At 38.2% G+C, this 14,126-nt stretch overlaps 1 protein-coding gene across 1 annotated transcript; it reads right to left on the bottom strand.

Moving 5' to 3' along the window:
- Nucleotides 1-339: 339 nt before the first annotated feature.
- Nucleotides 340-1,287, bottom strand: OR10T2 (olfactory receptor family 10 subfamily T member 2). Its single transcript, XM_075540402.1, has one exon. The coding sequence runs from the start codon at nucleotides 1,285-1,287 to the stop codon at nucleotides 340-342; it is 948 nt and encodes a 315-aa protein (XP_075396517.1).
- Nucleotides 1,288-14,126: the final 12,839 nt, after the last annotated feature.

Raw genomic sequence — 14,126 nt, 5'->3', positions numbered from 1 at the left:
GCATGTATTACAAATCCCTGCATTCTGAATAAGATTCTTCCATCCATTTTAGACTATTTTCCCAATTCAACCAGAAAATTAATCCTGGACCTCCTTTCAGCTTGGATATAATATTTTCCCTTGAAAAGCTATCATGGTTTCCTCTCTCTGTTGAGTCGAGTCTTTCCTCTACCAAGCATCAGACAGTGTAGTATGTAGAGTGTGCTGCATTTTTTTCCCAGAATGAGAGCAAATAAAAGACAACAGTGGTTTTAATCCTGGGAACATTGCTCATCACGCAGAGAGTGGTCAAAGGAAGATAATATGTCCTGGCTTCCTGGCTAACTTTGTGAATTTTCTTCAGATCTCTTTGGTCGCTACAGGCATTCTTAGAACTCTTTTCAATGCAGTCTTCACCTCCTGGTTCCTTAGACTGTAAACGAGAGGATTCAGTAAGGGAGTAACCACCGTGTAGGTAACTGCCACCAGTTGATCCTTGTCTGAGGCAGACTTGGACTTGGGCCGAAGGTAGATAATCGAGGCACAGCCATAGTGGACAAAGACCACAGTGAGGTGGGACGCACAGGTAGCGAAGGCCTTCCTTTTGCCCTCAGCTGAGGGTATCTTCAGGATGGTGCTAACAATGAAGCCATAGGATATGATAATTAGCAGAAAGGGAACCATGATCACCAGGATGCTGAGGCTGAACAGTGCCAGTTCTTTTACGTGGGTGTCCGTGCAGGCCAACTTGATAACTGGGGCCATGTCACAGAAATAGTGGTTGACTCGGTTGGGGCCACAAAATGGCATGTCACAGATGAGGTTGGTGGCCACCAAAGCAATGAAAAAACCTGTGGCTGCAGATAAAGAAACCAACCCCAACCCTAGTCTTTTGTTCATGATAAGTGTGTACCGCAGGGGATGGCAAATTGCTACATAGCGATCATACCCCATTACAGCAATTAGAAAGCAGTTGGTGCAGGCAAAGCCAAGGAAGAAGAAGAGCTGGGTGGCGCAGGCCACGAAGGAGATAGTCTTGGTGTGGGAGAGCAGGTGGGCCAGCAGCTGAGGGATGATGACAAACGTGTAGCAGGATTCTGAAAAGGAAAGGATGAAGAGGAAGCCATACATAGGGGTGTGCAGCGTCCGGCTGAAGCGGATGACGGCCATGATGGTCGCGTTGGCCAGCAAGATTGTCAAGTACAGGAGAAGGAAGACGACAAACAGCAGCAGCTGCAGCTCTTCCAGGCTGGAGAAGCCCACCAGGATGAAGTGTGTGACCACAGTGGTTCTGTTGAAGCTTTGCATCTGGAACGAGTTTGGAAGAGAAAATGATAACTGAAGAGTACACCGTCAGAATGTCGTAGGGGCAATTCGACTCTTTCCTATAGGGTCAATATGAGTCAGAATCGACTCAATGGCAGTGAGTTGATTTATTGATTTGATTTGTTGATTTATTATTATGGTAAAAAATGCTCCTCCGATGCCTTCTTTAAGTATAGTGTCCCAAAACAAAGACACAAAAGCAAAAATCCCTTTTTCAGTTGGTCGATTCTGATTTTTAGCAAGCCCATAAAATGAAGCAGACTGGCCTGAGATTTTCTAAGGCTAGCTCTGTGTGGAAGCAGGTGGTCACTTTTGCTCCACAGGGTGGCTGGGGTGCTCCAATGGCAGGTTTCTGGGTAGCCATCGCGGCCCCTTGTATTGTTAGATCGAGAATATAGATATATTCTCTGATGATTTTACAGGATGATTTATCTTCCACAAAAGTTAAAAGCAGCATGTAATACAAATAAAAACTAGTTAATGACACGATGATATTCTCCTGTATTTTAAGTGAAAGGGCAGACTATAAAGTAATTTGTAACAAGATCAGAGTCTATTTTGTTTTTTTTCTGATATATTTTACAGAAGCTTAGCAATAAGCATAATTTCATTTTATGCTTGTAAATATATTTTGTACATTCCAACCTAGTTCCATCTCCTTTTGGCTGCTGTCCAAACATAGGAAAGGTTAACCTGCCAGTTTAAAATATATGTATATTATTTTCAAAAGTGAAAAACATATACTACTTTTGGAAAACCCAAACATGTAAAGCATGTATGCCATATCTAACATCTCTTTGTGCAATGTATTCCTGGTAGAATGATTTACCTGCATTTTGATCACTTAGAACCGTATCACTTGCCTGCTGAAATAAGGGACAATATATCAGTGACAAAACCAAATCAGCTGAAAAGGATAATGATGAATGCATTCTTTAAGTTCATCAATAATCCCTAACTGAGTATAGCTAGAGAGTTGAACCCCTCCTTACCATTTGAGTTCCAGAAGGCGTCCTTAAGGAGTCAGGATGGGAGAGGTTCCTTGAGGAAGGAAAGGAAGTTTCTCATGCGGTGATTAGGATAGGCATTTCTATTATTCTTTTTCCATTGGGATGATTTGCGCTCAAGGAGCCCAGGTGGCATAGTGGTTTACACTTGGGGCGCTAATCACAAGGTCAGCAGTTCGAAAGGACCAGCTGCTCTGAAAGAGAAAGATGAGACTTTCTACTATTGTAGTTAAAGTTTTGGGAACCCATAGGGGAAATTCTATCCTGTCTGATTGGGTCATTATGGGTCAGAATCAACTCAATGGAAGTGAATTTGTTTATTTGGTACTAACCTAAAGGTTGAGGATTATTACCCACCCAGTGGCTGCACAGTAGAGTGGCCTGCATACGTGAAGATTGCAACCATGACAATCTTATAAAACAGCATTATTCTGTACCACATGAGGTTACCATGAGTTGGAATTGACTGACTAGTAAGAGGTTTTTGTTTCTTTTTCATTCTATGACATTTTTATCTTAGTTACAGAATAACCAAAGCCTTAGTTCTGCTTCATTTCAGGAAATAGACCCTCTCTCCAATCCTCTTGGCTTTCAAATACTCTCTCCTTTCAAAACATTTTAATGGTTCACTCAGGAACTAACTTCAGACATTGCCTTCCCTTAGATTTCATAAAGTGCCATTTTATATTATATGCTTTCACTAAGGGAAAGGGTGTTATCAGGTATCAACTCTTTTATTGCTATAAATGTTCACAAAATACAAGTAGCACATATTTTGGAATAATATCAAACCTAATTTTGTTCCATCTTTTCTTTTTTTAATTTTCCATGCATTATAGTATTCCTGACTTTGAAAATGATGATCAAAAGCAAAATATTTTGGAGGCCTTAATGGATTCCCTCATCCGTTTGCCTGTGCCCAGTGGATACATGATCATTGTTTATATATCTCTATTCTTAGTCCTTTCCTCTCCTCGTTGTAATTTCAAAGTATTATGTCTCCTTCAAAGTAATGCTTTTTTCCTGTAAGTTTTCATATTCCAAAATCTTAATTTTCAACATCTCTTATGCTTTTGTGTTCAGTATCCATCAGACCCAAAATTGTATTAATATCACAGGAAGTCACATAGTACATGGTAGGGTAGGTACAATTTTCTATGCTGCATGAAGTAAGAAATTGAGAAACAGAGATGTGCTATAACCAGCCTGAAGACACAAAGCATAGAAAGGTTGACTGATTCAGATACAAAGTTTTAATATTTTAAGCTCTAAGCTTTCCTTCTAAGATTACCGATTTCCTTGACACAATGGATGTGGGTATGGATTGTGATAAGAGTTGTATGAGCCCCCAATAACATGATTTTTTAAATGACCTGTTTCATTTTATTTCATCGTGCACACCATTTTATTTCTTTTCTTTTTTCCCTTGGACTCTCACAGTTATCCTAGTCTTGGTTTGCTTAATTTTCAGTTCCCTTCCTGAAAATGTCCCCTCTTTCATGCTAGAAATCAGTGTCTTTTATCTCTTTCACACTTCTTCAGGAAGTCATATAAGATCAGTATTTCTAACTATTGTTTCTTCCACCTTTTGAAGAATTTGAGCACGGGACTCTACTTTTTCACCAATGAACTGATAGGAAGAAGACGACTCCTCAGATGTGAATAATCAAAACGTTATTTATTTGTTGAATTTTTGAATAAAATAAAAGGATTAATCAATTCATATTGACATGTAAGGTATATTTATGATTGTGCTTCAAGAAATTGGTTATATCCAGTGTATCCTCTATTCTTGCTCAGCCCAAGTGGATACTATACCTTTTCTCATTCAGTATAATGCCATAGGGCTCATATGAATTTAATTCTATAGAATATTACTTTTATACAATGAAAAGAGGGTTTGATTAGCTTTTGTACTATTTGTACAAAATAGTCTTTATATTATTTTACTATAAACAGTAATATTTATACTATTTTACTATCCTACTTGTACAACATCTCTTTATACTCTGTTTTAACCCACACGCTGTTCTGCCTGGGAACAATGTCTGTTCCTGCAAATATTTACAGCCTTGGAAACTCTACACAGGAGTCACTCTGGGTCAGAGCAGGTTTGGCTTTGGGTGGCTGGTGGTGCTGGTGGGGAGCTTATATCCTAGTTTTTTTAAACCCCAAACACAAACATACTCCCATCAAGTCAATGCTGATTCATAGTGAACCTGTAGAGGCTTTCTGAATTTCTAATTTTAAACTAACACAAGATAGGGTCTCACTGATTCTTCATACAAATGGCTAATATGACTGGCTGTTAATAGGAAGACTGGGGTTTGGAATCCTCCCAGAGGCCTCTTGGAAACAAAACCTGGCTATCTAGTTCCTTCTGAAATTAGCCATTGAGGACCCTAAGGAGCACAGTTCTATTCTGCTGAGGTAGAAGCTTGGTGGGGTTGTGGAGACAGTTGGCCTTGAGTCAGAATTTACTGATGTCAGCTGGTACTAATACTGGTACTACATATGTTTCATCTCCCAAATTAATTGTACATTCTTAAAAAATTAAAAAATAAATTGTACATTCTTTTAGGAAATTTCAAGGGCATTACAATGTATTTTAATGATATTCAGCCCTCACTACAGTACTGCATACAGAATAAACTATACTCAAATACTTAGTGAATAAAAGAAATTACATTATAATTGTGTTTTCAATTTTTCCATATATTATTATTTTGCCTAGCATATATTCTCTGCTTCTCTACAATAATTGGTATCATTCCTAATTTTGAAAATTTTTTTCAAAATCATCTTTTATGTAGTAAATGGATTTTGAAGAGAGCCTGTGCTGATGAGCTTTCCTGCCCCTTTCAAACTTTGTTGTTTTGATTATTTGATTCCAAAACATTCCAGTCTGATCTGTTCGAGTGCGGTGCGTGTATGTATAACATGCCAATTGTGTGTGCAAAGGTGCAGGTGCACACATCCACAGTGTAAGTTTCTACCATTTTAAGAAATAAATAAAACCCTGTTTGATGCAGAACATTTTTCACAACCATAAAAATCATTTATGCAGATTTATTCCAATGTGAAATGCTTCCCCTTTTAGATAGTAAGCAAGATAAAAAATACACTTACCCACTTATCTCCAAAAGAACAAGGAAGCAGACATATGTTTTTGAGTTTGATGACTCAAAGTCTTAGAAATCTTTTAAATATTAAAAGAAGCAGCAGTAGGACAGCTGACAAACCATTGACATCTGTCCTGACAGATGAAATGCTTGGAAAAAATACACTGAAACATTTAACAAAAGAGTTTATTTGGATGCTTAGATGTCCAGACCTTTTAAAATCTTAAATCAGAGGCTCAGAATAGCCCAGTCTATATCTATCTGTCAACTCTATAATTAGGTTGGAGATTATTTATAGCCTTCTGGGATTCTAAGGACCACATCCCTCTGAGAGTTGCGAGGAGCTACGGTAAGAGGAATGATAAATGCTAAACTTGGGCAAGGACCTCTGATTAAACAGCAATAATATTTCAATAACTGTATTTAAATAACTAAAAATGCAATATCATTTCATAATTGATATTGATAATTTATTATTAGTTAGTTGTTTTATATAATTAAGAAAATAATTCATGTTGGCCAGAAAAACTTCCTATAAATCAATTTAAAATGTATATAAATATTCTTGTACCATTGATGTATTCAGTCACTTCCTGACCAAGTGAAAAAAAATTGTGAAATACTTAGAAGCCTAGAGACATTAAGTCTTCCAACATGGAGGCTGTTATGCTAAAGTGTAAGAGATGAAGACTGGAGTTGATGAATACAAGTTTGCTGTGCAATGTTAGGGGATTGTGTAGGTAGTATCCATACTGCATCAATATCCAAGATCTTAATAAAAAATCTAACAACTGGATTTCTTATTCCATTCATGGAGGGATTCTAAGAGGATGTTTTTTATTTAGTAAATATCTATCAAGTGCATTACTTCAAAACACTATCTTAAAAAAAACACTGTTAGATACAGTAATACAAAGAAAAATAAAGTATATACATTGCTCTGATCTATTAAGGAAAGAAGATGTAAGCATAATTAGGTATAATAAAAGGCATGATGAAGCATGTTCAAATGAATAACAGGAGAAACACCCCTCAGTAAAGATCCTTGAGCAGAACAGGACTGAGATTTAGCCAACAACCTATGAGCAAAAGCCTTCTGGAAAAACAAAGATAAGTAGAAACAGAAGCACTAGTGAAACAAACTAACTACTAAATGTCTTGTGTCTAAGACATTTAAAGAGAATAAATGAGAAGAAAGACTGATAGCTTCCATTTCTGATCATTCTAGTTTGGGTACTTGAGAAAATCCTTTGAATACTTGATGCTCTGTCTCTCAGAGTAGCTCTCTCTCTACTTTTCAGCTGAATTTAATAATACTCTGCAATGGTCACATAATATTCACAGAAAATATTCATGATTATGGGATTTATTAGGAAAGTTAACAGATTGCAGTTTAGATAAGAAATTATAAAAATACAGTTCTTCAGTCAAGACAGTCTCTACTGTGCCTATCAGCAGGCCTTTCTCTGATCCTCAGGCTCTTGACTTGTCAACTTGTGCAGTGCTATAAAATGCTTATAGGATTGCTACAGAATGATCAAAGGGCATACCGCTTCACTGTCACCTGCATACCAAAGACATTCAGCTCCAGCTCTGTAGGTCAGCGAAACCCAGCTCTCCCAATTAAGTTCCCAGAGGCACCCTACTCCACAACCAATCATCTGCCCAAATGTAGCCCACTTTACTTGCTTTGTAGGCTGGGAAATCCACCACTCTGACTCTTGGTACTGCTACTATTGTTCCTCCTCTCTGAGTTTTTTGGATTTCAAAGCTGTCTCCTGGATAAAGGAAGTTCAATGTTCAGGATCTCAACATCCAAAGAATCTGCTCTTTGGCTGGCAATAAAATCTACTCTTTTTTTGCTTCTAAGATAGCTCATTTTATATCAAACACTATGATGACAATCACAATGAACTCTGCTGACAATTATTCATAGCTTAATCATAACCCAATCAGTATGTACCTTCATCCTACTCCTCAAATCCATCAAGAAAATCAAGGTAATTTGATAGCAGAAACAAAAGATGTGGCTAGAAGAGCTCCAGTAAATAATTCATGGAATTGCATTTGATTTTCTGAAAACAGCTAACATTTCTGGGGAAATATTTTAACATCACAAAATATATTGATGAGTTGAAAATATAGTTAGCATTTTTAAGTAAAAGACTGAAGGAAAGAAAACAACCCAGAGAGATGAGTAGAGCATTGGAACTTGATCCTACTCTAGAACCTATTGAGATAGAGTCGTAAACCTGAGCTGTTGATTTGAGGGAATCATAATATAAAGGTGAACGAAATAAAAAAATCTGAGACCCACCAAAGGTATGAATCTAAAGGTAGATCCTTTGTGTTAAACCAGAACTCTTAGTATAAAGAGATGACCCAGAACTAAATCCATCTCTTACCCTATTGATCGGTGATATCAATGGAAAAGTTGCTTTGTGGCTGAGCAAAGACATGGTCCAGGAGTGGGAAGGAAGAGATCACTCCCTGGCAGCATGTCAATATCAGCAGACCTTTCTTCTGATGTATAGCTCAGTTTTGTATCATGTGTTAGCCTAAGAAATCCAAGCACAGAATTTAACTTAAAGTGGACCTAAACTAGTGGGGTCTTTAAAGTTCAGCCAGAAACAAACAGTGGGTCTCCCTAGCAGAAAATAATTTTACTCTTCTTATATTTCCAAATAAAGACACATAACATATCTCACGCTGAAAGAACTGAAGAACAAATTCAGTCCTCATGTCCCAATATGAAAGGATTCTAGAGGCAAAATGTTAAATAACGCAGGGAGCATCAGTAAAAGATGGAAGGAATACACAGACCCCTAAGGATATAGTTGAATTTGAACCACGTCAAGAACCAATGACAGTAAAGGAATAAGTTCAGACTGCACTGTAGGCATTAGCAAAAACACAAAGCTCCTGCAACTGATGGAATGCCATTTGAAATGTTTCAACAAACTAGTGAAAGTGCTCACTAGTTTAAGCCAAGAAATTTGGAAGATAATTGCCTGCTGAACCTACTGGAACAGATCCATATTTATGACCATTTGAAAAATAGGAGGTCCAGTAGAATGTGGAAATTATCTAACAGTATTAGCAGTTGTAGCAGCAGATGGACAGGGAGTTCCCAGAAATTCAAGCTGGATTATACAGAGGATGTGGAACAAGGAATATAACTGCTGACATCAGATGGATCTTGACTGAAAGCAGAAAGTGCCGGAATGATGCTTGCCTGTGTTTTACTGACCATGCGAAGACATTCGACTGTTTAGATCACAACAAGCCATGCACAACATTGAAAAGAGTGGGAATTCCATAGTACTTAAATGTGATCACATGGAACCTGTCCATAGACACTTGTTCAAACAGAACAAGGGACTATTACATGGTTTAAAACCAGGGAAGCTATGCATCAGGGTTTCATACTTTCACCATACTTATTCAATCTGTATGCTGAGCAAATAATCCAAATTTTTGAAAAATAATGCTGAGCAACTTGTGATATGTATGACTCACACAATCTTGCTTGCTGCAAGCAAGGAAGTCTCGAAGTACTCGCTGATAAAGATCAAAGACTACAACCTTCAGTATGAATTAGAACGAAAAGTAGAGAAGACAAAAATCTTCACAATTGGACCAATAGAATCATAATAAATGTAGTACTTTAATGTCTAAAACTTTTTTTCAAGGCATTTTTAGGCCACAGAGCCACGCTCTCATCCTAAGCCTTGAAATAGTCTTAATGCCATCTTGAGTACCCCACAAGTCTGACTACCGAATTGCCAAGGTGAAGTCTCAAGAATGCAGGGAGGCACATAGATCTGAGCACTGTTCCTGACAATCTGGGAAGGCAGGGAGGAGCAATTTCTTTATGCGAAAGACAGACAGACGAAGCTGGGACATTCACAAAGAATAAGGAAGATTAGCTGAATGGAGTCATCAGAACTAAGACATGTAGAGAGAGGCAATCATCCAATCCCCTTCCCTATTCTGGTCTGTTTGATCAACAAAAACCCCTCCTGACTTTCTTAATCACAAAAGCATTAACTTGAAGCCTTGGGAAACACTGTTGTTAATGTTTCGTTTGTCTATTGAAAGAATGGAGCCAACACCAAATTTGTATTTTAAAAAATTGTTTGTATTTTATTATTTTTTAGAAAATAATGATGACTACATAAGTCCAAATATGCTTGAAATAATTGATGTATGGATTGTTATAAGACTGAAAGAGGCCCCAATAAAATCTTTTTATTAAAAACAAACAAACCTGTGTTTAAACTCACTGCCATCAAGAGGAGCCTGGTTCCTAGAGACATTCTAGAATAGGATAGAAACCTCTAAGCAGATTTCTGGGACTGCAAGTCTTGACAGGAGTATAAAACCGTACTTTCTCCCCACAGAGCAGCTGGTGGTTTCAAACTGCTGACATTTTTGTTAGCAGCCTAATGTGTAAACCGTACACTAGCAGTCTCCTTCATCAGCCTTGTATACAAGCCTTCGACCTTGTATTGTGCTTTGGACTCACGGAAACATAGCTTTTCCTCTGCTGCTGAATAAATTTTTTTCCTCACTATTATTGATTTGTGATCACTTTTCCATAGGACAGTAGACAAAATGCAGATGTTAAGTATTTCAGTTTACTAGCATCCACTATCAGCGCTCCTGGAGAGAGCAGTCAAGAAATCAAGTGATTCGTTGCATTTGGACAAATCTGATTCCCAAGTCCTATCTAAAATGTTAAAGAAAAAAGATATTGATATACAGGAAGCATAGGGGGAAAGAGTTTGTCATTCAAAGGCCTATCAATCAGCAAGGAATAGCTAGCCAAGCCCATAGGAAAAGGGAATTTCCTGAGAGATTGGGCATGCGCTTGAAGACTATGGGAAGAACATTTGCAATAGGAACCATTTACATCACACACACACACACACACACACACACTTATGTACACCCACTCAAAGCCTGAGCATACACAGTAGGGACCCATTAGGTCACACTTTGTACATACACTGACACACATCTTCAAAGAGCCCACACACACACAAAACCACGCTCTCCAAGTGGATGTAAGGGGAGACCAGTCAAGGCGGAAGGGTATTAAAGACGAAGGAATGGAACCACAGTGTTTTTTCCACCGTCCCTCTCTGGAGATGGACGTTACTGTCTGTGAGTACTATCAAAACTGTGCTTTCACTCATAAAACCTTACTTTTATTTACTGTCATGCTTCTGCCATGTGGATTCTATCTGTGCTGAGAAGTAAGAACTGAGAACAAGCATCTCATAAACACCACTTTGAGAAGTGACTCCAGCCATGGGATTTTCAATCATCTCTAAGTGCGTGAAAGCTGAAAAATGAATCAGTCAGACGGGAGAATTGACTCATTTGAATTAAAGGGAAGAATATTGAAAGTACCATGAGCTGGCAAAAGGACAAACAGATATGTCTTGGGAAAAGTACATAAGAAAGCTCCTTGGAATCAAGAATGGCAAGATTTGGGGAATTACCAGTCCCTGAAAAGCATTGTTCAAGATTAAGTGAAGGGTCAGTGGCTGCACCCATGTGCTTAACTAGTGCACCCCTTACACACAGGGTTGCTATGCGTGTGTCCTTAGGAAAAGTGATCACAAAGTTAGTAATAGTGTTTGGGGCATAAAATGAGACCCCAGATCTCAAATATAATTTAAGGAGCACGATTAAAATGTTTTAAGTAGGACCAAAGCAAGGATTAAAGCACATTATCTGAAAAAAAAAAAATCATTAACACAGGGTCATAATGGAGTCTAAGGGTTTACAGAGAATCTTGGACTTTAAAAGGAAACAGGGAGGCAAAGCAAACTGTCACAAAAGCTGATTGGCCAGAGATCAATATATCACAGTTGCAGGTGGACTGCAGAAGCTGGAATGAGAGCATGAGTGGGACACATCCTTTATGTTACACAGAAGAGTTACAAGATGGGCTCAGGGCCTTCTCATCAAGGCGGTCAGAGCAATACTCATGCCTACGCTACCCCAGTATGACATTCTCCATCAAGGACACACCAATGCAAGCCCTTAAAGGTGACTGCTCCTCCCTGAAATGGCTAGGAGATAAACGTAATCTACTTTCCAATACCCTCTCTCTGAGTGCAAGATTGGTTACTTGCCTGGTTGATGGTCAGAAGGAGCTCAGTACAGACTTCATTCGCGTGGGAACTCTTCAAATGGATTTGGGACTTTCACTATTTTACAGAACTAGCTGCAAACCTGGGGCTCAGAAGTTAAGTTCTAATGCAATCATGAGGAAAACAAAATACTATTTGGTGTATGCAGAAAAGAGAAAGGGGTAGGGGAAACACAGTGACATACATCAAAAATATGTCTGCCTGAATCCAAAGAACAATACAAAATTAACAGCTTATATACAAAGTTAGTGATGGTTTGATTCTTTCAATAGATGTGTTAAACATTAGCAATAGACCTTTGGAAAAGTCCAAAGGTCTTTGGTAAAAGTGTTTTGTTTTGTTGATTTTTTGGGGTTTTTTTGTAAAGGCAGTCAGAAAGGAAGGGAGAGTTGTTTATTCAATAGGTTTGCAATTTTAAATAATGTTTCCTTTTTGTATAATAAAGCAGTTGACATCAAGTCGGCTCCCAATCATCACTATCCTATTAGTGTCAGTGTACCAGAGCTTCATGGTGTTTCTTGATTTTGAGGGATAAAAGACCACAGATTCAAACATATTCCATCACAAACAAACTCACCACCATCGAATCAAATCCACTTATCTACATGTCCACTGTCATTGAGTGGATCCCAATTTAAAGCAACAGAGTTGGATTCCTTAAGATTTCTGAGACTTTAATTCTTTACAGAAGTAGACAGTACCAGACTTAACCCACTGTATCATCAGTGTGTTCTCTTAGCTATAAAAGGGCCAAATTCCTTCCTTTCTTTGCCATCATACTAGCTTGTGATGTGCTGCATTCTTCCTTAAGGCTTGTTTGTTAATTGAACATTGCTTTATCTTCTATTTATTGGGATAGGTTTTCTGGATTGGGATTTTGTTTTTAGTTATATTTCCCCAACACTGGGCATATCGAATAACCTTTACTCAATAATTGTTCATTGTTCATGATAGTGTTGTATTTTTTTTCTTTTACTTAATTGTAAGATTTTTTATTGCGAGTTGGATGATAGCTTACAGAATAACTCAATTTTTATTCAACAACTCCTACATATTTTGTTTCATATCATTTATTGGAACCTCTACAACTTAATATCATTTACCCCAACCTCTCTCCCACACCTCCAGGTTTCCTATTTCCATTACTTCTTTTTACCTAAGCAGTTTGAGTCCTTGGGTAAATGCTACCCTTTTGATTTCAAATAGTTGATTATCCTCAGGTGTCTTTACCTCCTTAATGTCACAGTTCCTCTTATAGACCTGTCTAGTATTTGGCTGAAAACCAAGCCACGGGGATGATTTCAATCCCATACCTGCAGGGTATGGAACCATAATGAGCCACAGTCTTTAGGGTTCCACCAGTCTTTATCCAGCCAATAGACCTGGCCTCTTTTATGATTTTAAGTTTTGTGTTACATTTTCCCTACATATATCCAAGGTCTTCTAATGTGACCCCGTTCAGAGCTCTTGGTCATGGTAACTGGGTCCCATCTGGTTTCCCTGGTCTTAAAGTCATGGACAGTCATTTGATATTTGAGGGGTCTATTATTCTATTGTACTAATTCTTTTCCCAGTGTCTTCAATTTTTTTCACTCTCATTTCCTCTTGACTGGGAAAGATCAATATTTTCACTTTACACGGCCATTCAAACTTTTAAGACGACAGTTGTTGCTCACAAGTATAATGTGGAACATTTTCTTTGTGGAATATTTTATCTTAATTGATGTTGGGGTCCACGATATACGACCATGGTCCTGAGAACCCCAGAGTCAGTTCTGACTCATAATCACCCTATGTGCAACAGAATACTGACTGCTCTTGTTCCATCCTCACAATCATTCTTTTGTTTTAATTTTAAAAGCCTGAACTACTCAGACACACATGTGAATATATAACTCACACCCTCATAATGAACATATTTTATCATTTTATCCTTCTTTCAAGCTACAACTGCATGGTATCAAAGAGGTTTCCCATGACCATAAGAGTAATATGAAAATTCCTAGGCCTGGTTAACATAGTCCCGCTTCTCGTATCTACCAAGGAGAAGTGAACTTCTGTGGCTCAATATGTCTCTAGACTGCCAGAGAATAGACCTTCTGTTTTCCCAATTTATTTGTGCGGAGACAACCAATAGTCCAGAACATATCAACTCCACAAAATTTGCTATGGTCTTGCTAAATTATTAGAAATATGAAAAGAAGCAGATTATTTGATTGCTATTAAGCAAGTTTAGGAGAAGAATCAATAGAAAAGCATCCAAAACCAGACCTTGAATAGATGGACACGAGAGGTACTGGGGCAGCAAGTTCCAGCCTCCTCCATTCCCCCTTATTTCTGCAACCTACCAGCATGGGGAATATCCCAATCCAGACAATCTCACAAGTAGAGCCCACGGCCCTATGACCTCACATACCACAGGGAGCCCTAGATGCTGGAGTTCATTGCGGCCCACGGAACATAGCCTTCATAATGACTACACTCTCTAACTGAATTCCCTCTCCTCCCCTTCTTGAAAGGGCACA

This window comes from Tenrec ecaudatus, chromosome 1 (assembly GCF_050624435.1).
Source record: "Tenrec ecaudatus isolate mTenEca1 chromosome 1, mTenEca1.hap1, whole genome shotgun sequence".
Classification (NCBI taxonomy): Eukaryota; Metazoa; Chordata; class Mammalia; order Afrosoricida; family Tenrecidae; genus Tenrec; species Tenrec ecaudatus.
This window is presented reverse-complemented; position numbering and strand designations above follow the sequence as displayed.

Coding starts and splice junctions, on each gene's coding strand:
- OR10T2 (XM_075540402.1), bottom strand. CDS start 1,287: ATGCAAAGCTTCAACAGAACCACTGTGGTCACACACTTCATCCTGGTG.